This window comes from Megalops cyprinoides, chromosome 8 (genome assembly GCF_013368585.1).
Source record: "Megalops cyprinoides isolate fMegCyp1 chromosome 8, fMegCyp1.pri, whole genome shotgun sequence".
Lineage (NCBI taxonomy): Eukaryota > Metazoa > Chordata > Actinopteri > Elopiformes > Megalopidae > Megalops > Megalops cyprinoides.
Window position 1 is genome coordinate 36101900 of NC_050590.1, and position 25867 is coordinate 36127766.

Genomic DNA, 25867 nt, shown 5'->3' on the forward strand with positions numbered 1-25867 from the left:
TAAGAGGAAGGGCGGGGGTATTGCTATGTTTATTAACGAGAGATGGTGCAACCCGGGACACGTTAGTGTTAAAGAACAACGCTGCACTAGAGACTTTGAACTGCTAGCTGTTAGCATTCGGCCACATTACCGCCTGAGGGAATTCTCGCATATCATTGTGATAACTGCGTACATCCCCCCCTCTGCCGATGCTGCTGCAGCCTGTGAGCTCATTCACTCTGTCGTCTCTCAGCTTCAGACAAGGCACCCCCAATCTCTCCTTGTCATCTCCGGTGACATTAACCACGCTTCTCTGTCCTCAACTCTCCTAGATTTTACCCAGTACATGAAATGCTACACCAGGGACAATAAAACTTTGAACTTACTGTATGCAAACATCAAGGATGCATACACCTCAACCCCCCTCCCCCCACTGGGTCGCTCAGACACAACCTTGTCTGTCGGCTTCCTTACTACACCCCCTTGTGAATAAACAACCACCTGTGAAAAGGTCTGTGAGGGAGTGGTCTGATGAGGCAGGGAAAGACTGAGGGACTGTTTTGAAACAACAGACTGGGAAGCACTCTGCAGTCCTCATGGGGAGAACATTGACAGCCTGACTCACTGTATCACGGACTATATCAGTTTCTGTGTGGAGAACGCTGTGCCTTCCAAGAAGGTGCGGTGTTTTCCCAACAATAAACCCTGGGTGACCTCCGAGATAAAAGCTCTACTGAATGAAAAGAAGAGAGCTTTTAGATTGGGTGACAGAGAGCAGCTGAGGAGGGTCCAGAGGAAGCTCAGACAGGTCATCAGGAAGGGGAAGGACAGCTACAGGAGGAAACTGGAGGAGCGGCTGGAACAGAACAACATCAGGGATGTTTGGAGAGGACTGATAAACATATCTGGGCATGGAAAAGGAGAGGGGGGAGATCAACCCATCGGAGTTAAGGACTGGGCAAATGAACTGAATCTGTTTTTCAACAGATTTGATTCTGTTGAAAACAGAATCAAATCAGCCCGGCCGGCATCCAGCCCGGATGGAATCAGCCCCAGACTGCTCAAAGACTGTGCGGATCAGCTCTGTGGTGTGGTCAGGTACATGTTCAACTTGAGCCTTAGTCTGGAGAAAGTCCCGGCCCTGTGGAAGACCGCCTGTGTGGCTCCAGTGCCTAAGGTGGCGCGCCCTAAGGAGCCGAACCACTTCAGGCCTGTTGCCCTGACCTCCCACCTGATGAAGATGTTGGAGAGGATCATCCTGCATCACCTGCGACCCCTGGTGAGCTCGGCGCTGGACCCCTTACAGTTCGCCTACCGGCCTGGTATCAGGGTAGAGGATGCAGTTATCTACCTCCTCCACAGATCACTGCTTCACCTGGAGAGCACTGTGAGAGTCATGTTCTTTGACTTCTCCAGTGCTTTCAACACCATTCAGCCTGCACTACTGAGGGCAAAGCTGGAGGGAGCAGGAGTTGATCGCCACCTGACTACATGGACCATTGACTACCTCACCAACAGACCACAGTATGTGAGACTCCGCGACTGTGTGTCTGATGTGGTGGCCTGTAGCACAGGTGCCCCTCAGGGTACGGTGCTCTCTCCCTTCCTTCTGCCAGAACACCAGCAACTGCTACATCCAGAAGTTCTCGGATGATACAGCCATCGTTGGATGTGTGTCTGAGGGGAATGAACTGGAATACAGGGAGGTCATCAAGGATTTTGTCAGTTGGTGTGAGCTCAACCAGCTCCACATCAACACCAGCAAGACAAAGGAGATGATCGTGGACTTTAGGAAGAGGACATCATCACACATCACACCTGTGAACATTCTGGGTATGGACATTGTGGTGGTGGAGAATTACAAATACCTGGGTGTTCACCTTAACAACAAAGTGGACTGGAGAGACAACACCCATGCCCTATACAAGAAGGGTCAAAGCCGCCTCCACCTGCTGAGGAGGCTGAGGTCCATCGGAGTGTACAGGGCTCTACTCAGAACCTTCTATGACACGGTGGTGGCCTCAGCCATCTCTTACGCTGTGGTCTGTTGGGGAGGGGGCTGTACGGACAGGGACAGGAAGAGACTGGACAAGCTGATCAGGAGAGCAAGCTCTGTCCTGGACTCTCCACTGGACTCTGTGGAGGAGGTGGGTGAGAGGAGGATGCTATCCAAATTGGCATTCATCATGGACAACACCTCCCACCCCCTGCGTGAGTCTGTGGTGGCCCTGAGCAGCTCCTTCAGTGAGAGACTGCTTCACCCACGGTGTAAGAAGGAGCGGTCAGACTGTTTAATAATACCATTGGGCAATAAAACCCCATCACTCAGTGAACCATACTATGGTGTAGCTCTCATTTTCTACTTAGCTGATCATACAATGTTGCACTCAGTGCTCATTTCATTTCTCATGTCACTGTAATTCTTTTTTACTTTTAATGAACATATATTTACCATTTTATTTTATTGATTCTGACTTCTTTATATATATATATATATATATAATATATATATATATAAAGAATATATATATATATATATATATTTATATATATATATACACACACACATAGATCTTTGCTTTTTCTTTTGTATTTTTGTATTTCTTTAACTTATTGCACACTTGCCACTTTTGCCTTTCTACCTCTGTCTTAATGCTGCTCCGACAAGTGAATTTCCCCGCTGTGGGATCAATAAAGTTCTATCTTATCTTATCTTATCTTAGAGACAGGCGTGGTGCCTACAGATATCAGAGATAGGCATGGGCCCCCTGTGTAGAGAACCACAGACCAGCAAGCCCCTACAGTGGTCAGAGACAGGCATGAAGTAGAAACTGTATTGACCTCCTACAGGCACAGTACCTCTGAGGTGCTGCATGCTGGCCTTGTTGTCCCGCACAGTCTGCTGCAGCTGGCGACAGGCCTTCTCCAGGTGCCTCTGCAGGTCCTGACACTGTTTCTGCAATCTGGACACCCTCTCAGCACAGCTCCTACTGCAGGGACCACCCTTCTTCTCACTCAGGGACCCTAAGACACAGCGGTCAGAGCAGTCTTATAAAAGCTCCCATACAACAGCAGGCATCACACTCTACAGCATAGCAGTTCCTAACAGGATGACGTCCCAACTGAAACAGCTGAGTACAAGACAAGCTACATGGTCGAGTGGGTGGTTGGCATGGGGATGAGGCGCCATCTAGAGGTGTCTCGGAGTAATACAGAGAAGCAGACAGAGCATTATGGCTCGTACCATGAGGCTGGCTTGCATCTCCCTCCCAGGAATCCTGGGTCTCCTTCGACACCCAAAACAGCTTCCCCTGACTGTTCTGGTAAGACAGGACACTGGTGTAAATGCCATTCAGTGACACAAGGAGCTGTGACACTTTACAGCCAGGTTCAATCAATCCACTAAAGCACAGATGATATGACAGCAAAAAGACAGGAACAATCAATCTTATAAAATGGCAACACAAGATATTAAAGAGGAATCATTATACTTTGTCATTTTAGGTGCATTTTGTTTGTACTGTACAGCTCTTTCAGCTGCAAAATTGTGTATCAGGGTGTGATACCTATGTAACCAATTATGGGGCTGTGAAAATAAACCACTTCTGTACATATACAGTACCTCGCTTGCAATATTCCAGCTGACATCAAGCCAGAGGGATAGTTGCTAGACAGTAATCAGAGCAAAGCAAATCCATTTCCACGTGTTCATCTGCTATAGTAGTGAACTAGCCAAATGGGTGGGTATCAGTCTCACTAAACAGCAAAGCTCTCCTGTTTGTCCACAGGATGGATCAGAAAAGCAGCTTACCCTTTTCCCATCCTGTTGGGCCTGGGTCACTGCCTTGGAGATCAGGTCTCGGCACCCGGCCAGTACACAGGTCTTGAACTCCCCCTCTCCCCCTAAACTGAAAGTCTGAGTGCTGCTATGCCATCCCTGCATGTCCGGAGCTTTGAGGAGGTAGTCCTGGAGCTCTGCGAGGGCAGCTCGCACCTCAGCCAGAGCCTTCTCCCTCTCAACCTGAATCTCCTTCTCATGCTGCGCACTCCATTCCTCCTCCCTGGCCCTCAGCAGCCGCTGGAAGTCTGCCTCCTTCTGCAAGAGCAGCTCACCTCGCTGGAGCTCTGCCTCCTCCCTGGCAAGTGCCAGGGCATGCTCCAGCTTCCCCCGGTGCTCATCCAGGAAGGCGCGGTAGTCACGCTCATTCTGTGCCTGGGCGCGGGCTGCCTCCTCCTGCTTCTCCTGGCCCCAGGAAGCCCGGGCACGGGCCAGCTCCACCTTCAGCAGGGCTGCCTCCTCCTCCTGCCGCTGCTCCAGCTGCCTCTGCAGGAACTGCAACTCTTCCTGCAGCTCCGCTTGCCTGGCCCCAAACTCCGACTCCAGTTCCTCCAGCTTCTGCAGGTGCATCTGCCGCCACTGCTCCTCAGCTTCCGTCAGCACCATGGAGACCTGCTGTGTGCAGCAAATGGGAAACGAGAGAAGGAAAAAAAAAAGCCTTCTGACTGACTCACAAAAGTGATGAGAGAGCACATGGTAGCTCCCCCCATTTTGGCATTCATGAGACCTTACTCTCCCATCACTGGAAAATGGGCTTCAATTGCTCTCAGAGCCAATAACTGAAAAGCCTGTGAACATCTAATCACGGTTTGAAATGAATTGAGTCCGCTGGAAAAATATCAAGTTTCCTCTGAAACAATGACCCTTAAAAGGCTATTTCATATATTTCATAATATGCTTCCTCTGGGTTTTATTTTTCTTTTCTTTTGCAGTGGATTTTCATGCCTTTTGTTCAATGATGTGAAAAAGTAATGTTTTACTACAGGAAACAATGCAATCACTGAAAGCTGTCAGGATACTGTACCCATCACACCCCAACCAAAAATGGAAATGCAAACAGTGGTAATGCACCGCCTCCGTTATTCCCCAATATGTGTTGTTTCGTACCTGCTGGCTCAAGGCCTGATCCTGCTGTTTGGCCCATGCTTCTCTCTCTGCCTGGAGGCTGGCTTTGTACTGGGGGAGGGATGTCATCTCCTGCAGCCATTGGCTCTTGGCGTTTGACACTGCGCTTTCAACCTGCAGGAAACAACAATCCGTCACCTGTCACATTCACAATGATCAAACCTGAGAAGCATCACAAAATGAAATCTATACTAATTTCTGACCTATCCCAGAACCACGGGAAAACCCCACACACGAGAGACCAGAGTTGGTCTCCATTTCAATTTAGTCATGAAATTAATTATTGAATCATTTCTACGAAGAATTTTCAATTTCTGAATTGAAATTCATTAATTTCTTGAATTGTGTGATTTGAAACTGAACTGACCCCAAGTATGTCAGTAACTGAGGCTGATTTATTTGATTAAATGCAGGGGGTACGGCTTATGGGGGTTCTCCTACCTTTCGCTCAACATCCTTGAGGTGTTTGTCCTGCAGCTCATGCCGCAGGTGTGCCTTGGCCTTATCTGCCTCCTGCTGCAGCTCCGTCCTCTGAGAGGCTAGCTGTGCTTCCAGCTCCTCCATGTAGCAGCCCCGCGTGCTCGCCCCATCCGTCTGCGAGGATTTCTCCTGTGTCTCCCCCCCCTGTGCCTCCTCCAGCCGCTGGGCCCACTTCTCCTCCACCTGCTTCAGTGCGACCTGCATTGCCTGAAGGGACAGCAACATTCACCTGTTGTCACTGATGTGGTCCAGAACACTTCATCTATTTCCCCTGGAAGTTAACTGACATGTCATCACATGACTGCATCATAAATACACTTTAGTAAATACCATGACAGTCAAACACAAGATGTATGGGTGGCATGCAAGGAATAAGGGTTTGATTCAATCAAGCTTCAGTGAACTCCCATTATGAAGAGCCAAAAGTAGAGACTTATTCAGCATGGAATAGGAAGAGTTTGAACAGCACACATTTGATGCTGAACAGCATGAACTTCATGTTCAATGTGACTAAATTTCTCTTCCTTTTTACCCAATAGTATTTTCTTCCTCATTTTCAAGGTCTTTCTCAGGCCCAGAAACTCAGCTTCCCAGGTTTCCAGGGTCTGTGGGAATCTTCACAGCATGCATGGGGAATAAATGACTCATCACCAAGTTCCCCAAACATCTACCTTTTTTCTGAGCACCTCTGTATGAGAACTGCTGAGGAACTATTTTCTCTGAACACAGTTAAAGAGGACGTTTGCCCTATTTTACTGGCAAACAACACTGTTCCTTTTGAATTTGATGTAATAAAAAGAAGACGCATGAAAAGAAAGACTGTACTGACTGTGGCACTCTAGGAACAGAACTGCACAGCATGTCATTAGTATACAGAATGGCTGCTGAGCTGACAGACTGTGCATTGTGCAATGGGGTGTAGCATTTTAAGTAAAACAGGGAGGACCTTGCCGTGCTCCTCCTGCCAGCTAGTCTTGGCCAAAGCCAGCTGGGCCTGGACTTGCTCCTGAAACTCCACCTCCTTTTCCTCAGCCCACCGGGCCCTGGCTGCGGTGAGGGAGGTCTCATGCTGCTTCTCCAGATCTGCTTTCAGCTCCTGCAAGGCTTTCCTTGTCTCCCCGCACATTCGACTCATCAGCTGAGGACAGGGTCACAGATCACAGATTACAGATTTATGGTGCAAAGAAAATTTTACAATGGCATTATTTTATGCAAGACAGCTACCAAGGTTGCCCACGCACAATACAGTAAGTCATGGCTGGGTTTCAGAGTTGACCCAAATCTATATGTATCCAAACATTAAGCAGTAAAAACACAAACAGGAATTTAAAAATATCAGAAATTTATAGATGGTCAAGCTCAGCTTTAATGTTTTTTATTATAATGTAAGTGCATCCTAACTTTAGGTTGTTCTCTTTAGGCACACCTTAGAAGATATAAAATAATATCCAATCAATTTTCTGATAACTGGTATTCTAAAATTGGATTAGATTTCTCTTCTAGTTCTAGCTCTTCTAGTTACCATCTAGCTAGATGACGTAGTTACAAGAATTTCACACATGGAATCTATATGGTCTTAGAAATATATATTTTAAATAAAAATGCATACTGTCTTGTTTTAAGGAGGACAGGAGGAAAAAATACATTATTGTTGGGTTTTCTGCAATGGTGAGAGATTGTATTGTAAAGGGGGCCACAACTGCAAGGCAATGAGAGGGGAAACCATTTTATTTAACCATTTAACAACATAAGTAGAGCATCAACAAAGTGAGATCGCCAATACACCGTGACATTTGCCACCTAAAATGGAGAATTTCTCAGAAATAACATTTAACCTTTTTGGATCAGAATTTCAAACGTTAAGTCTCCCACACACCTCGTTTGATGTACCACTTTCAATGTCAAATTTTACAATAAATGGAAATGTTAAATTTAATTTCAATACATGAGTACGATTAGCTTATAGTCAACGTTTCTACATATGTACGTTTAAGATGACGGACACGAATGTAATGTTATCCACTTCGCCAGCTAAACGGACACTGTGTAGCTGGCTATATCAGAAATTTTTAGTTAGTGGGCTAAGTTACTGTAGGTTCAGTAGCCGAAGCCTAGATGTGTAACTTATAGTATTTTTTTAAGGTAGGCTAATATAGTACATTTTAAAATCATTAAATTTTAAAGTTTGGATGTGTCAAGCTAGCTATATGAATGGACTATATTCTGCAGACGTGCACATATTATAATATATATTTTGTTTAAAGATAATAAAATAGTACCCTAATTTAATAGGAGTGCTGAATTATTTCTTTGGTAAGTACCCGTGGTATAAGCGGAATAAACCACTCCTGGTGGTGCAGTTCTATAGAAACAAACCACCTCAGGGTGGTTAAGCACCCTGTCGTGGTTTATTCCTTAGTTTACCGAGATTTGTAGTGACTTGACACAGTGCTACAAACACTCTAGACTACGTGTACAGTAGTAAGTTGGGCTGACTGGCCCGTTATGCTCGTTTTTCTTTATTGCATTTACTGCTGTTGCTAACTCACTGTGTACTGTGTGAATGTCTGCCATTCAGTTGCTTAGTATTAGACAATGGAATTCCCTGCATTGTAAGAGACACTTTACAGAATGCCCCATTAAAGGCTTAGAACATACTTCCTCCTCCCTGTATTTTCTTTCCTCCTCCAGTCTGGAACGCAGGTTCTCCTCCAGCACGTCCTTTTCTCGGCAGACTGCAATGTAGCACTCCTGCACACCCAGGATCTCCTTGCTGACCTCTGCCAGCTGTGACCTGCAGAAAAAACCAAGAAGAAATGCAGTCCTTAAAGAATCTCTACAGTCTCTTACGTCCCTTCCACATATACTAATTCCACATTCGTTTCGATTGCCAGCGTACATATCTTCTCTTCCAAACCTTCAAACTCAGTTCATTTTTGGTCAAGATTTCAACACTACCAGGGAAGCATTCCCTTGGTACCCTCACAGACTGACCCACAGTCCTCCTCAAACTTGCTTGTACTGCACATTTCACGTATAGACAGGCACTGTGGCAATCACAGCTACCATAATTGCAGGCGCCAATCACAATCGCAGTGCTACAAATGCACTGTTGCAAGTTTGGGAGCAGCAGTGAAAACAGCCTTACTCTAGCTGCTGGGTCTTGAGCTGGTGCTCTGCTGTCAGCTCCTCCAGTTGTGCAGCATGCTCATGGGACAGCTCCTCCCGCACGTGGTTCACCACGTCATCCCGGTACTGCTGCTGTGTCCTCTCATACCTCCCAACAGCAAAAACAGCACCTGTAAACTCTGTGCAAATGCTATTACAGTATAACATTTGTTTACCAGACTCCCTTATCTGGAGGGCCTTGCATAGCTTACAATTTGTATAAGTCATCCATTTAAACAACTGGTTGTTTACTGAGGCAATTGAGGTTAAGCTTCTTGCTTAACACAACAGTAGTGCCCCACATGAGAATCAAACCATCAACCTCTGGGTTAGACATCTCCCTCTTCACTATACTGGCACCACATTGCTCCCCTGAGCACTGGACTTATGGGTAAGATGGGCCACTACCACAACTGTTGTTCTTATTACTACAATACATTATTATCAAGTAACAGATGCTCTTATTCTACTCCTAGTAATAACCATTCCTTTGTTACCTGAGGATTGCAGGGCACAGAACTGTATCAGCTGTATTAATGGATATGAATGCAGGCCATGCAAGTCACCCCATACAAATACATTGGGTCTAAGTGAATTAATGATGCCTACTGAAACAAAACACGCTTATTTACAGTGGCTCACAAAGCATACACATTTATACAGCTTGTTTTTCTCTGTAGCATATGAGATGAAATGGCATACTCAGAGGTATGCCAGTCCAGGCCTCGACCCCATCACCCTGCCTGGACTGCCAAACCTGTCACACAAACATGGCCTGCCACCCATCCTCCTCTACCTCTCTGCAGCCTCCTGCTTCTCCTCGTCAAACTCCTGGATCATTTCCCTCATCTTGGTGCAGAGCTCCAGGTTGGCTGCTTTTACCCTCTCCTCACTCAGCCTCAGCTCCACATTCTGCTTTTCCAGTTTCTGACCAGGGGAGAGGGAGAGAGACAATGCTAATAAACAACAGCAATCAATCAAACAGCAAACAAAGCTTCCGCTGACAACACATAACCTTCAGGCTTCAGTACATCCGCAAAATGGGGCAATGAATTGCAGTCCTGGAGAACATGTCAAGCTGGGATAATGGATCTGTTATGCTTGTGTGTCACCAATGCATGGTTAAATGGGTTAAATGAATGTCAGATATGCCCATAATGTCACTGTGATGTTAACAAGACATTTCAAATTCAGCTCTTCCATGCAGGGTTTCACCCAGATTTCCATTCACCTAATGAGGGCCTGTTTTCCATGACCTGACCTTTAATGCTAACTTGTGCACATGTTGGTAAAACCACCTTTTATTTTACCAATATGTACATTTGCCACAGCAACAATTGGTTTTGATTCAGGACAATCGATCTGTCATCGGGAGTCTACAGTAATCGTAAGTGCTGTACACTGTTTTAAGGGTAGTCAGACTAGTGCTGTTGCTAGCTAGGAGTTTGTTAGTTCGTTCGTGTGTCCCCGCTGTGTGTTTATTGATCTTTAGCTAGAATTTGCTAGTTTTGTCAAACTGGTTATCAATCTCTGTGCTTTGAAGTGTTAGCTTAAGTGTTACCATTGTTAGCTTAAGTGGTACAGTTTCAGCGACGGGAAAGCCATTCACACATCAGAACTGTTGTACCACTGTACCACTGTTGTGGTAATTAAACAAACAGGCGTCCTCAGCTGTGAACACAGCTCGCTCCCTATTTAAACATGTGAGTAGCGCCGACGCGGAAGGGACAGCCCTCGTGTGAAGCCCTCCTTGTGTGAAGACCTGACTGTGTAAAGACCTGCGAGTCTACCTGCGCGGGTCCACTGAGCAAAGACACCAACATCGCTTGTCATAAACAGAGAAGTTTAACCTTTCTTTCTTTCTTTCTCACATTTATGCTTGCCACTAGCCAGAAATATGTGTTTTCAGCACATCCCAGATGTCCTAAACAAACGCATCTCTCATGTCATTCACAGGAGGGAGCGCAATCCAGACAACCTGAGGCCTCTCCCTGCTGCCTCAGATGCCCCCCTGTTTCTCAGTTGAACTCTGGGACTGCCAGTCCACAGTCAACAAAGCTGACTTCATCCCCGCCTTTGCCGCTCAGTCCTCCCACCAACTCTTGGCTCTGACCAAGACCTGGACCAAGTCCATCCAGAGAATACAGCAACTCCAGCAGCTCTCTCCACCAACTTTGCCTTTGTGTCTACACTCCAGCGACTCACAAAGCGGGAAACCAGCTGGACCTCATCCTGACACGTAACTGTATCACTGACAACCTCCTTGTCACTCCACTACACATATCTGGTCACTATTTTGTTCAGTTCATGTTCATCCCAAATAGAAAACTACAGACCCATCTCTCTCCTCCCATTCCTATCTAAAACCCTTGAATGAGCTGTTTTCACCCAGGTCTCTGCTTTTCTCTTCCAGAAGGACTTGTTGGACTCCAATCATTCGGGATTCAAAACCGGCCACTCCACTGAAACGGCCTTCCTGTCTGTTGTCGACATTCTGAGGGCAGAGAGAGCTGCCTCCATGTCGTCAGCCCACATCCTACTAGATCCGTCTGCCGCATTTGACACAGTGAACCACAAGATCCTTCTGTCCACCCTCGCTGAACTGGGCATCACTGGCACTGAACTTCGCTGGTTCAAGTCCTACCTCACAGACAGGTCCTTCAAAGTATGCTGGAGGGGTGTGGACTCCCACCGGCTAACCACTGCGGTACCTCAGGGATCGGTGCTTGGCCCCCTCCTCTTCTCTCTATATACAACTATCAGGGTCTGATCATCCAGGCGCATGGTTTCTCCTGTCACTGCTGACAATGAAACCCAGCTCTCGTTCCAACCTGATGACCTCACTGTCTCAGCACGGATCTCTGCCTGTCTTTTAGATATCTCAACATATCCAAGACTGAGCTCCTAGTCATCCCAGCCAGCCCGATGATCCAGCATGACATCACCGTTCGGCTTGGCTCAAAAACACTGACTGCGTCCAGGTCTGCAAGGAACTGTCCATATCGCTACGACTACTAGATCATGCAGATTCACGCTGTACAACATCAGGAAAGTCAGGCACTCCCTATCTGAGTATGCTGTGCAGCTCCTTTTCCAGGCATAGGTCATCTTAAGACTGGACTACTGCAATGCTTGTTTGGCCGGCCTATCTGCATGGAAAGCTCTGCAGTTGAACGTGGCTGCTCTGTATGTGGCTGCATGTCTGGTTTTCAACCAACCAAAAAGGGCTCATGTTACACGTCTCTTGGTCTCACTCCACTGGCTCCCTGTAGCTGCCCACATCATGTTCAAGGCCTTGATGCTTGCCGTACATGATGACCAACAAAACTGCACCTACCTACCTGAACTCACTGCTGCAACCTCTGTTCCCTCCCGACTGCTACGCTCTGCCATTGAACGGCGCCTGCTGGTCCCATTGCACTGTGGCATTAAATCACTATCCAGGACTTTCTCCACCCTTTTCCCCTGGTGGTGGAATGAACTTCCACACCTCATCTGTTCTGCTGAGTCCCTCTCTGTCTTCAAGAAACATCTGAAGACACAGCTCTTCTGCTCTCACCTGAGCACCTGAAACACTTCCACCCTATCTCCTAAAAAAAAGTAATGGTTTGGTTGTAATGGTTTAACGCACTCGCTAGCTTTACCTGCTAGTTTGTACCTCGCCTGGCCAACCTTTGAAACTTTGTCAAGCAGTACTTCTAATATTGTTGACTTTGTATGGTTTTTCGCTTGTGTTGTATTGCACCTCACTTGTAAGTCACTTCAGATAAAAGCGTCTGCCAAATGAATAAATGTAAATGTAAAATGATCCTATTCCTGGTGAGGCAGTGAAACAGCTGAGCTTTAGTGGGATAGTAAAAGATGATAGTTTGTCAGTCTGCAGCAAGACACATTGGGTAACACAATGTGCACATGACCATAACATAAATTCAATACATTCAATTTTATGGATTTAATTTCCTAAATGGGTATACCTCTAAAGACTGTAATAAATCACAGCTTTCTGCTCCATGAATGTATATTCCACCAGGCATGATCTAATTTGAATAGCTGTGGCATTCCAAAGGGCTTGAGATCATAGAGACCCCAACAGGGTGGTCCACACCCCTGCCAACATCTTAACAATTTGGTCAAGCGAGGTGGCAAACAATTATAGAATGGGCCCGGGAGTGGGCAATCAAGAACTCTCTCAGACAAAGGGGTATCCAGGCTTATTCAAACAATGGTATCCTGGCTTACTCAAAACTGGCACTCTGACTTCATTATCATACAGACGACAGGTCCGGTTCATTTACATTAAGAACAACCTGAACTGTATATATGGGAATTAGTCTGAACAATCGGGGTTCACTCCGACATCGCTGAACCCGAAGTCTGTGTTTTTGATACTGTTTTTCTATTGACTTTCATTGCAACACGGATTCTTCTTCTCCATCCTTTTTTTTTCTTATACGACCTACAGAATGACCCCACTACCTTGGAATCAGTTATCCAGAGCAAGTGTTTAATGAAGCACTCAGACATTTTCTCCTGGTGCCACACTTCCAACCAAGTCATGACAGAAGTACTACTGATTGGTTGAGTCAGTAAAGGCATTCATGCTAGGTGCATGTTGACACCCAACATCACTATGAGTAGTAATAGGATTAGGGTTCTGTACAGGTGCACTTTTTGTTTAGTTTTCATTTGACATGTGCATCAAAGTAATGATGCAGCTGGAGGCAGCCTATATAAAAGTATAGAAAAGGTGAACCTCAGACTTAACAGTGGGAGAGTGCTACATCATTTAAATATGCTGGCAAGATATGACAAGATGGCATTTTTGGAGTCACCTGTTCACCGTTGGTTCCTTGAGGACCAGACTATAACTATTGCCTTTGTGCTATTGTTTTTAATTAATAAAACTAAACTGTAATACCCATGACTGTGGCTCCTGTGGCTGTAGAGCACAAGACAGCTAGCCCACAAGGAGATCCCTAGAGTGGTGAATTTAACCTGGTTATCTTGAGGTCTACCTCATGTTACTTCTGAAGTTGTTTGTTTTCTTACATTCACACAACACTTAGCACCAGGTCCTACAGAACATGCTTCATCCAGCTACAGTTGGGTGACCTTTTGTCTGACTGTGTTGCTGCTGTGTCAGCATCCGCTAGTGACTTGCCAGCCACCTGTAAGTTACCATGTTGTCAGAGCTAGCTCTCCTACAGTACACTGCGGGAATGTAGCACTAAAAACAAGCAAAAGTGCCGAGTGACCAGAGGAGCACATGGGCCTCACATGGATAAATGAGGCAAAAGGGTGAGTCAAGCAGCCAGATGAATTGCCCAGGTGAAAAAGGTGAACAAGATGTGGTGGAAGGAGGGGCTCTTCGGATCTGCTCACCTCCACACAGTCCTTGAGCTGCTGCCGCTCCTTCTGAAGCCTTTGGAGCTCCTCCTGTGGAGACCCCTCTGCACCAGATGCCTCCATTTGCTTCTCCAGACTGCTATCCCTTAACTGCAGGACACAGAAAATACCACCATGGGGTGCCATATACCATCAGTCTTGGATTACAACACAGGAGTTACAAAATTACCAGGTGTGGGAATCAACATGTGTGTTAAAAATTTCCATTTGGGTGGCTCAGCATGGGCACTACAAACTGCCAGCTGGGTGACTCTTCATGTAGGAGGATCTTTGACCTTCAAGTCCCGTACGTTCCTCTCGGCCCTGTCCAGCTGTGTCCGTAGCTCCTGGGCCTCGGCACGGGTCTGGCAGAGGTCCTCCTGCAGCTGGGAAATCTTCTGCCGCTTCCCCTTCAAGCTGCCAAGGAACCTCTGCAGCTCCCCCTTCAGCTCGGCAACCAGTTCGTCCTTCAACAAGTTCCCATCTGCCGCTGCTGGCAGGGGGCCACTGATGTTGAAGTGAAAATGAAAATGATTAATTCTACATACAGCCTATTTAGCATGCTATTTCCCAGGGTGAATAACTAGGCCATTGTGACAAGAAACACAGCGTGTGTCCTACTGACTGCAAAGATAGTGATGGTACAGAACAGCAAGCAACATATACAAGACAGCACCTAACATTTAACTGTTTTAACCTTCATACTAAGATATCAGCATACATTTATAGCATCCATGTGTTACGTTGAAGTACGCCTTGCATTGTATTTATGACTGTACAATGACCTATGACACTGCATGAAAATCCATGCTGAGTTTAGGGTGCTGAGGAACCAGGAGTATTTGGTGTTAGGTGGTAGAATTTATTTCCTTTTAAACTGCCGTCTAAAACAGCAGTTGTTATAATGCAGCAAACATTCATACCTGTGAATTCTGCCATTGTGCCATTTTGCCGTCTTGATTCCCAGTGCAACGTAGGAATCTGACAGCTGGTTCTCCAACTCTCCACTAAAGTCCAGTGAAATCACTCCGAATTTGACCCCGGACTCATACAAAGTAATCTGCTCCTGCAGGTCAGCAAGTTCTTCCTGTTTCAAGCAAATAAAAACAAGTCACCGTGTTGTTTTTATATACACAACAAACAGCTTTGATTTAGTGCCGTTCATGTAATGCTGTGGGGTGCGGCCACTCTGGCGTACATACCCGCAGGGATTTATTCATATTGTCACTGATGTTCTTCAGGCTCTGTGCCTGCTGTAGCTGAATGCGCATCTGGTTCATCTCCTGTACAGTCCCTGGATGACAAACCACAAATGAGAAACATCTAAGTAACCCCACCCAATTCAACGCAAGCACTGTGCAGTTTTATTTTTAAACTGTCACAGATTTGAGCAGGCCTTATGTTTTTCATTTCATACACAACAACTGACTGTTCATCATTGACCAAAAATTTTATTCAAGGATATGGAAATGAATTTGTTTGCTGTTAATGTGTATTACGACTGAGTGTAGTTTAGTTTTTAGTTTATTTCACCTGGACCTTGCAAAACATTACTTGCACTAGATTTAGCCATGTAGCTAATCTGCATCTGCAGTACCAGGTCAGAATGGATTGCAACTGCCTTAGTCTAAAGCTACATTCAGACTCTAGCTAAAAGTGGCTCAATTACAATTTTTTCCCTGGTCTGTGTTTTTAGAACAGTGTGAATAACAAAGAACACAAGACATCACATATTTGCAGTTGTAAATCACATGATCACATGAATATGCAGAAATAAACTGGATATTTAGCTCTACATGCCCCCTACATGCAACCTGTGTGTGGATGCTCAAATTGGAATTGAGTGCATTTAACATGGCCCAAGTGATTTTATGTCACTCTGAACATGACAGGTTACACTTGTCATTAAAATTCTGCATGACTAGACAAACAACAACAAAAGACATCATGTCTGTCTGCACGCCCAGGACATTTCAGGAAGAAGGTCCCTTCACACTGATATTAGATATGAGCATTTTAAAAATCAATCTGAAGTAAAAAAAAAAAAAAAAAAAAGGATATGAGCAACAATACAGAACTGATCATTAAAGTCCATGGTCTGAATGTAGCACAACAGTTGAGCTTGAGACAGACAGAAGACCTGAGGGAGGGACGGTTTCTGTGTTCTCTGAGATGTTGTGCAATTTGGAGCAAGTTCACTTTCATTTGCCATCAATCCTTCCACCAAAAGCCCACCAATCCTCTCAGATTCAAAGTGCAAGCTGTTAAACCACAGGACTGGGAATGCATCCAGTGCACAATTTCTGAATGTAATGAACGCAAACTGCAGAACGAAAAAACAAGTGAGGGGCTACCAGTTGAAGAACTTGAAACTGTTCCGTTAAGATGTGTGCAGGGGTGATGGTCACCCGTAAATACACTCACACACTTACCTGTCTGGAGCAACTTTGTGCACTGCTGCTGGCTCTCCTCCAGGCGCTGTGTCAGAGTGTTGATGATTCCAGCCCTCTCCAGCTTCTCTTCCTCTCTTTCAAGCTCTAACTTCTTCACCTGCTCCCGCAGCTTCTGACACAACTCAGTCTGGCACAGAGAGATAGAGTGGAAAAAAACACACTGATTTCAACTTAATTGAATAATGAGAGAAAGACACCGGTTACAAACACAGAGTCACTATGAACACTCCAGAAGCATGTTTGAGATATTTTACACAATTTAACCAGCCACTGCTTTGACAAAATGACTTAAACGTACACACCACCATCCAGCATTAAAAAACACAAAGAAAACAAAATTATAGGTTGTTCTCTTCAGCTTTGCCTTTCCGCGCCTCTGTAACTGTAAAACACCCAGTGAGTGAATGATTTTAGGGTGAATACTGGAGATACGGAAAAGTCTGAGATAAATGTCAGGTTGGGGGAGATCAGATAGCTGTGCTCTGACCTGTTCCTCCAGGGCCTGTGCGTTGGAGTCCAGTTTCTGCTGCAGGGCCAGCACTCGACTCTCGTGCTGCTCGCGGATCGCTGCCAGGTCACGGTTGTGCTGTTCTCGAGCACGAGACAGCGCATCTGAGCGACACAGCTCCGCCATCTGTTGCTTCACACTATCCACTGTCGCTTCAGCCACCCTCTGCTTCCTCACGCTCTACCCATGTACAGATATACACACGCACACATGCACAGATATATACTAGGTCAACAGAAGAAGTCTGAATCCAGTTACAGCGACAGCTGGAGTGGTGCAAAGCACGCCGCCACTGGACTCTGGAGCAGCGGAAACACGTTCTCTGGAGTGATGAATCACACTTCACTATCTGGCAGTCTGATGGACGAATCTGGGATTGGCAGATGCCAGTAGAGCGCTGCCTACCGGAATGCACAGTGCCTACTGTAAAGTTTGGTGGAGATGGGATAATGGTCTGGGGCTGTGTTTCAGGGTTTGGGCTAGGCCGCTTAGTTCCAGTGAAGGGTAACATTAATGCTGCAGCATACAAAGACATTTTAGTCAATTGTATGCTTCCAGCTTTGTGGCAACAGTTTGGGGAAGGCCCTTTCCTGTTGCAGCGTGACTGTGCCCCTGTGGACAAAGCAACGTCCATAAAGACATGGTTTGACAAGTTTGGTGTGGAGGAACTCCGGTGGCCTGCACAGAGCCCTGACCTCAACCCCACTGAACACCTTTGGGATGAAGTAGAGCGCTGATTGCGAGCCATGCCTTCTCGTCCAACATCAGTGCCTGACTTCACAAATGGTCTTTTGGCACAAATTCCCACAAATACACTCCAAAATCTTGTGGAAAGCCTTCACAGAAGAGTGGAGGCGGTTACAGTTGCAAAGGGGGGGGGGTGCAACTATTAATGGTTTTGGAACCACTGTTCCAAACCTATGGTTTTGGAATGGGATGTCCAATAAGCTCAAATAGGTGTGATGGTCAGGTGTCCACATACTTTTGGCCATATAGTGTAGTTTCTTGCTTGCTGTGCAGCTATGACTACAGTCACGTAGCATAGGTCCTAAACAGTTCCTACCTCGTGCTCCCTGTCAATGAGGGTTTGGACCTGCAGCTCCAGGGCTGAAATCTTCCCCTGCAGCTGGGCCTCATGCTCCTTGGACTCCTCAACCACACGGCTGGACTCCCTGAGAGACACTGCCAGACCCTCCTTCTCATCTGAGGGACAAACAACATGAGAGTGCAACAGCCACACAACTCTCTACCTTACTAATAGGAACAAACCAATTGTTTTTTGAGATAATGAATAAATCTCCTGATTGTATATAGCAGCTCCATCCATTGGGAAGAAAGACGTCCATGGCAGTACCGCACTTCTACCACTTTACACAATGTCCACACTTCTATTGCCGTACCAACCTTTCATTATAGCGAGCTGGTGCTCAAAGTATCTCGTCTTGCGCCTACAATTGTCCAGCTTCTGCTCCAGCTCCTCAATCTGCCGTGACTGAGCCTTATTCAGAATCTGCAGCTGTGCCATCTGCTGGTTCTCTGCTGAACCTAGACAGGAAAAACATGAGGAAATTTTGGATATGTCAAGTTGTGAGTTTAGTTTGTGTACATGTTTATTTTTTTTCCTGAAACTGAAATGAAAGCCAAAAAAGAAAGCTAAAGAGCAAAAAATTGAGCAGTGATGCACTGTGGTAAGTACTTCAAGTATTTCAAACAGACTGACCAGCAGAGATGAACTGCTTATTGAATAGTGTGGGAGCTGCCCTACAGACACTGCCAAACCAAAAATGGGACTTCTGAACAGGCTAGAGATGCTGCTGCTCCAGTGACTTACACAGAAGAGCATGACTAAGATAATGTCACGTCCACTCTGTTCTCTACTAGGGATTACAGCAGATCAGCTGATCAGGGGACTTCCCTGCCAATGGTGGTCACACAGTGCACCCCAAATTACTTAGCAGAGTCCATAAACAACCTAGGAAGATCTGAACGGCAACTGTGCGATTCCATTCCCCGTTTCTGAGATATGCCTCACCCACGTGACCACTGAGCACTCCACTCACTCTGAGCCGAGTCTAGGAACTGTCTCTGAAGCTGATTGAAATGGCCATCATGACGAGGTGCTTCAGGGTTAAACATCCTGGGCTGGCTGCTGGGTGGGTAGGGTTGGTACTGAGCCTGGTAGTGGTCTGGCACGCTCTCCCCTGCTCTGTCACTTTCAAAATTCTACAGGAAGAATGGAGATGTTGTCCATATGAAACCAAAAAGAACAAGTGGAACACTGGTGAACAACTAGCAGGGCTAAATACATGACTGAACAGTATTCAGGTTCATACTGACATGCTTAGCATTTCAAATCCCTAGTCCCTGCGTACCTGAAACGGCTGTCTGGTATCGGTTTGTTCACCATAGTCCAGGTCCTCCTCCTGACCTGCAGGCTGGTGGTACTCTGCCCCAGGGTGGACTTGGTATGGGTTGTGCTGGTAGTCATCCTCAGGGGAGAAGCCCCTGCTGATGGCAGACTCCTCTTTGTCCAGACTGGGGTACGTGTAGCCCCCATTGCTGTTCGCATATTTCTGGCCTGTGTGGGCGTGCAGGTGGCCTTGGAGGTGGTCGATGTGCTCTGTCCCGTTTTCATATGTGCACTCTTTCCGATTGTAGCTATCCTCATAGTTCTCCAAAAACAGAACAAGTTACGTTGAGATGGATGGGGATAACCTCTGTGGTACTGCTCTGGTCACACAGCTGACATAGCTATAACTATGGCAGAGATTCCATTTACTGAACATAAAATCAGCTTTGGCTGTTTGACATGGAAAATTCCTACCTTCTACTGTTGAGACTACAAGCACTCTGACTCTGCAATCATGGAATTCATGGAACATTCACAAAATGGGTGTGACCAAAAGAACACTGGTACAGACAGTATCAGAACCACACAATGACAGATGAGTTGTTAACCTCAGACCCTCCAAACACAAGTGGCAAAGCTTGCCATGACTCACCTCCTCCAAGGCATCGACTCCCTGCAGTCCTGCCCAGTCAGCCTGCTGCTCCCATCTGTGCAGAGGTCTGAAACACACAGCAGACCTGACACTGCTGAATCACGGCAAATAAAATGCTCAGTCAAGTCCCAGCACACAGTGGATGACTCACTGGACAAAAGTGACGGTGTGTGTACACGACTGCTCTCATCTCAGGCTACAGCTAGGCAAAATAACCAATCATAGAGAAGGATTCCTTGGAGATGTAGCAAGAGGAAGGTCATGGCAGGCAGATTCTAAAGCAGTACCTAAACCCCCCTCGCTGCAGTCTTGGTATGGTCCGCTGGTGACCATTCCTGGGGGTGGGGAAGCCTCGAGGAGCTCACCTACTCGCAGTGTCACGGTCATGCTCATGGTCAGGGACGTGGTCATCCTCGATGTGTGGAGAATAATCCAACTCTGGGGAGGAGCAGTCCCTGCTGTCCTCCAGCATGTCATCAGGGAGGTCTGTCAGCAGCCTGTGCAGCTGACACAATGGAGAGAGGGAGCCCTCAGCATGAAACCAGCAACATTCAAGGATCACATCAACAGCAGCCCTCAGCATTCAGCCACCTGTGCGTTAACAGACAATAAAAACATAATATAATGGGGAAAAAAGTCAAATACAGTTTAGCATTCTCCTTCATTAACATTCATGCAGAAGAGCCAAAGAGCCCTGCATAAAACAGCTCACTGATAACTAACTTTCCTGCCTTAGCGTCAGTGATTGTAAATGGAGAACTGGAGTTTCATACAGTGTTAGAGGGGAAAAAAGGCAGTTTGCTTATTCCACTTTTCTACTTTGGGTGTCACAGAATATGTGAATATCAAATGAAGCAAAATTCAAAAACTGAATCCTAAAAAACCTGATGGTTTGGTGAGCCAAAAAAAAAAAAAAGATTGGAAGATACCTCCAGCACTCAATAGTCAGGCACATAAGCTGGTTCAATGATCCAATGGTCCAAGGATCACAAGAAGCCTGCCTGAGGATACCATCAGTGGATTGCCCCTGGCAGCCACTCAGAGGTCAAGTGTAATCCCCCCCCCAAGCAAGGCAACAGGCCCAACCAGTGGGACTTACTTGCCACAGGGATGCGTGGATGTACCTTATAGCTTCGCCCACATCCTGGTCCATAACGAGGCTCCTGTCCCCACAAGTGCAGGATTAAGGATTCGCACCACAGGCTGGCAACATGTGTGTGCAGCCACCTCTCATACATGTAGGACACACACTGCACAGACCACCCTTATCACTTTCTATTTGGCCCCACCATAACACACCACACTGTACATTTCTGTTAACTGGAGCAGAAACCTTTACTATAGCAGAAAGCTTTCACGCACGGCTGCCTACAGCTTATTTACATAGCATAGCAGTATCAACAAAAGCACAAGAGGACTTTGTTCTCATTGTGAAACCTTTAGTATCTCCCAGTTATTACCTCCAGTGAAGAAAAAGAAGCTTCCCTCCAGTCAATTTAGCTCAAATTCTCAAATGCAAGTTTGAAGACAGCATTTTGAAAGGCTTTTCACATGGAGACAGCCTTCACAGGTGAGGAAGGTTCTGCAGTCTGCTTTTGCCTGACACCACAGTATGCTTCTTCTGAGGCTCATACAAATTTCTCTACAGCTGGAAGCAAGCATGGGAAGTCCCAGAGAGAGAGAGAGAGAGAGAGAGAGAGAGAGAGAGAGAGAGAGAGAGAGAGAGAGAGAGAGAGGCACTAGGCACATTGTTGAGGAGTGAGTCAGAACCTGTTCACGCCACACAGGAGAAGCTCTCTTAATTTGAGCGTAAACACCCACAGCATAGGAGCTGGATTTAAAGTGGACTAAATGGGAAGAACAGGGTCTGTTGGTAAAGCAGACAGCTCCCTTGAATCAAAATAATGACTTCAGAAAACTGAAAGGGAACAGTGGTTACAAAGGTATGCAATGAAGATGATGTGAAGAAAAAGGAAAACAATGGAAACTAAAAACTACAGAGATCTGGAGTGAAGACTAGTTGGAGGAAAAAACCTCCTTATGGACTCTGCTGAAACAAGTAGATTCTGACACTTCCATTCATACAACCAGTCCAGTGGCCAACTTTAGCACCAGTTGATCAGAATCACTCTCTGCCCCAGTCACTCTCAGCCAAAACCCCCACCCCATTCCATGCATCCAACATAACCCCAACCTCTGCAACCATGTCCCAGTAAACAGAGAGCATTTAGAAAACCACAACAGTTTCTCCCAGATTCCCCACACTGACTAGTCCCAGTGCAGTAACCTTGTTGTAATTGGAGGCAATTCATTTGCCATCACATTTCACCATGTAGCCAACCACATTTGGTATAAGAAGGACCAAAAACTGTGCAGATCTTCTGTTCAAGAAATGTAAGACATTTCACTCAGTGTACACAGCCACACACATCAAGTAGGCTCATGTACATTTAGTCATTTAACAGATTCTTATCCAAAGCAATTTACATAAGTGCAAGATGACAAGTGACTTAGCAGTTCTGACTGTTGTGGGGAGCTCAAGACACCGCTGGGGGGCCAGAGAAGAGAACAGATGTGAAAAAGAAGATGGACCATATTGGAGAGGGATGACAAGGAAACTAGAGGTTGTGGAGCAGAGTGGTTTGGCAGTAGTGTATGGTTTGATAACAGACTGACATCATTCTATATGATCTGGAGGAGCCTGATTACGCATTTAAGGAAACAGGCAAGGAGCAAGTTGCGGTAGTCCAGTCTGAACAGCACAAGTGCTTGAACAATGTGTTGGGCAGCATATGTAGTGAGAAATAGACGGATTTTGCAGATATTTTAAAGAAAGAATCAACACTTCTGGGTAATTGATGCCATTTTTTAGGAAAGGACAGATTGTTATCCAGAATTACACTACAATTCTTAGCAGTCTTGGACGCAGACACCATTGTGGGGGAGATGAGGCCAGAACATAGCAAGATTGATCATCCAACTCAAAATGTCACTGAGGCAAACGTTCATGCACAAAGTGATATGTACATCAGTGAGTGGGAAGGAGAAAAGAGCTGTATATCATCTGCACAGCAGTGGTATGATCAATAAGACAATATGTTGAGTATTCTCTCTCTCACACACACACACAGACACACACACACACAGAGGACTGAAAGCTAAAGAATTTGCTATTTTGGCTATTTAAAGTGCAGTTCTGAGAGGGTGCAGTTCCAGCTCATTTGTCTGCATCATTCCACTTGTTAATGAACACAATTCACACAGGAATCTGATCGTGACCTGTATTGCGCATGTCAACTGTCTAAAAATTACCCAAAAAATATAGCTTTAACTTTAAAATAGCAATTTTCCAATGAAAAAAAAATAAAACATACACCCATTTCCACTGTGTACATGGAACCAACCTGGCTCATAATATCCTTTTTCCACTGTAGAGCTATAACCAGGCTGGATCATTACACCCCTTTTCCACTAGTATGCTTAGTGTGAAATTCAGGAAAAGCCTCAGTTTCTTTGCATCTCTACTCTAAGGTCCCTGCTTGACTAGAACCAACAGAAACATTTCTATCCCCACAATACATCAGGTGCTACTTCTTTCGGATTGTAACTGTGGGCAGAGTTCCTCCCCCTCCCAGAGTACCTCCCGTAAATTCACATACAAAGACCAGATGACAGACACTGAAAATTCCTCCCATAAACACAAAGCAATTTAACCACACAACAAAAACCCTACATTCACACTACTGTGGGATAACTGTGCCCATCTTTGAACCACCACACACAACTGCTCAAAAGAGTTTTACCTATCCATGGCATAATTGTGCATTTGAGAGTGACAGAGTCATCCTCCAACTGGGCAGACATATCCTGACAGGAGAAATAGAGTAATGTTTGAATTTTCCATATCATGCAACACATCAGCCTACTATGAAAGAGTGGAGCAGGACGTGCAATGTCCCCCTGTTTCCATGTGGAACTCTACAGCAATCCTTGGAACAATCTGATGGAACAGCAGCGTGCATTTCGACAAAGGTGTTAATGCAGGAAAATGCCTCATTACCCTCACTGTCTCACTATAGCTTGCCTCTAGTTTTCTGAGGATGCATAGTAGGCAGATATTTGTATGTCACTTGTATAGTATCACCCCCAGGTCCTGTGTTCTATGGTAGAAACACAAGTAGGACTAAATGGAGAGAATTTTGTCAGCTATCTGACATCTCAGAATCATTTGTGTGAGCCAAGCCACACATGTGCATTACATTTCATCCAAGGGTCTTCAATTTGAACAATGTAGCCTACCTGCCATCAAGACCTGGGGACCTCTCCTACAGAAGCCAAAGTTAACTACAGTCTCATCTGACAGACCGACAATTCTGCCTAAAACGGAATACTTTATTGTAAAACACCATCTAGTGGCCGTAGACAGCAATGAGCACACCACAAGAAAAACATTACCTCCATTTCTTACTTTTAACCTTCATTCTCTTTCACTGTGAATAAATCTTGGTACACCTTATTAAAATTATGTCATGAACATCTTTTTTGATGTTTACAATACAATATGCTTAAGCAATTTTCCCTTCAGTAAAAAAAAAAAAAACCTTTTAGGGCCACCGGATGTAAAGATGACTCAGCTCACTTTCCACACTTACTAACATACCAGACTGGGAGCGATGCACCATCTGTTAACACAACTCAAAGATAGTAAACCAGCACAGTAGCATAGCAGGTATAATCAGAAAGCAAAAACACATTCCTTTACATGCCACAGGCAGTCATAAGACAGGGCTGCTTCACAAAGCCCCGCCTGGCATATTACCACTCCTGTGCACTGCTGTCTTTCTGACAACTGAAAATTTGCTTGATTAGGAACAGACTATTAAACAAAGTATGACAGACCATTTCCGGTTTGCACTCATGGTACAGTGTTTTTCAGAGTAGAGAAACGTGATTAACTGCAGTGTACAGTTCCAGCCAAACATGGTGCCTTGGTATACTTTCAATATGGTGTTGAGTTCACCCATACTGTGTAAACCGGTTTGCAGTATAAAAGGAGAGAGGCTCTGTGAAAATGTGCAGGTAACACTTCTCCCAGGCATGTTGTATTGCCAGTCCCTGTTTACCACATACTTTGCCTCTTGTTGCCTTCTCAGGGCATTTGGAAGGCCCATACGGTTTGGTTTTATTTTCATTAATCATGGCAAATATGGTTTTAAATGGTTATGTACCTTAACAGCTGAACTGCTATGAAAATTTAAAAATCAGTAACGTGCTTACTTTGAGTGTTGTGGTCTAACTGCACAACAATTTCCATCTTCTGATCAAGTGAACATAAACTTATCATTCAAAGGTAAGTAACGGGCCGCACATCTCCACTTTCAGGGTTTGTCACTTGAGGTCGCAAGGGGAAACAGAAATTCGGGTTTTTCATTGGTTTACAGGTGACCATACCTCCTGCTCCCTAGCGTAATCCTCCGGATCATATTCGTCCTCTTCATGTTGAGATGGCAACGCAACGCTGCCAAAGTCGAGGGACATTACGGATTCCGGAGGTTGTGACTTTGTATCTAAGAAATAAGAGAAACGTCTCCACAAAGGGACGTTAACAGCTAAAAGTTTCTACCCGATGAAGAGTGAATCACAATACAAGCATGCAGTTTAATACGGAGTTCGAAGAGTGAAATGATCATTTAGAAGATTAAATCAGCTAACGACCTACTCCACGATTTAGCAAGCAAGAAAGTACATTTTCTAGTACACTTTCTTGCTAGCTCTAAACTTTAAGAAACTGACATAAATGGATGCATTAATGTTGAATAGAATTAAGCTCTAGTTATGCAAGGGAAACTAATTTTTTAGACCGGGTAAATCAAAACCTCCAGAAACGGAGTACGGCACGTATTTAGCTAGGCTAGCTAGGTGTTTAGGT

General features: G+C 45.5%; 1 protein-coding gene across 2 annotated transcripts in view; it reads right to left on the reverse strand.

Annotated features, from left to right (window-relative positions):
* cep152 (centrosomal protein 152) overlaps positions 1-25494 on the reverse strand; it is a 28530-nt gene extending 3036 nt beyond the window's left edge. Inside the window, exons 1-22 of one of the 2 annotated variants that reach the window (XM_036535258.1) lie at positions 25390-25494; positions 20304-20443; positions 19939-20005; positions 19309-19608; positions 18997-19159; positions 18341-18481; positions 18000-18139; positions 16916-17116; positions 16408-16555; positions 15178-15269; positions 14899-15062; positions 14272-14482; positions 13973-14086; positions 9387-9517; positions 8571-8699; positions 8081-8216; positions 6369-6560; positions 5384-5629; positions 4925-5056; positions 3791-4429; positions 3224-3299; positions 2839-3003 (exon numbers count right to left, since the gene is read on the reverse strand). In XM_036535258.1, the coding sequence (XP_036391151.1) occupies positions 2839-3003; positions 3224-3299; positions 3791-4429; positions 4925-5056; positions 5384-5629; positions 6369-6560; positions 8081-8216; positions 8571-8699; positions 9387-9517; positions 13973-14086; positions 14272-14482; positions 14899-15062; positions 15178-15269; positions 16408-16555; positions 16916-17116; positions 18000-18139; positions 18341-18481; positions 18997-19159; positions 19309-19608; positions 19939-20005; positions 20304-20443; positions 25390-25476 (3814 nt within the window). In that variant the 5' untranslated portion in view covers positions 25477-25494. Of the gene's footprint in view, positions 1-2838; positions 3004-3223; positions 3300-3790; positions 4433-4924; positions 5057-5383; positions 5630-6368; positions 6561-8080; positions 8217-8570; positions 8700-9386; positions 9518-13972; positions 14087-14271; positions 14483-14898; positions 15063-15177; positions 15270-16407; positions 16556-16915; positions 17117-17999; positions 18140-18340; positions 18482-18996; positions 19160-19308; positions 19609-19938; positions 20006-20303; positions 20444-25389 lie in introns of both variants that reach the window. The other variant, XM_036535256.1, reaches the window with a different exon arrangement.
* Positions 25495-25867: the final 373 nt, after the last annotated feature.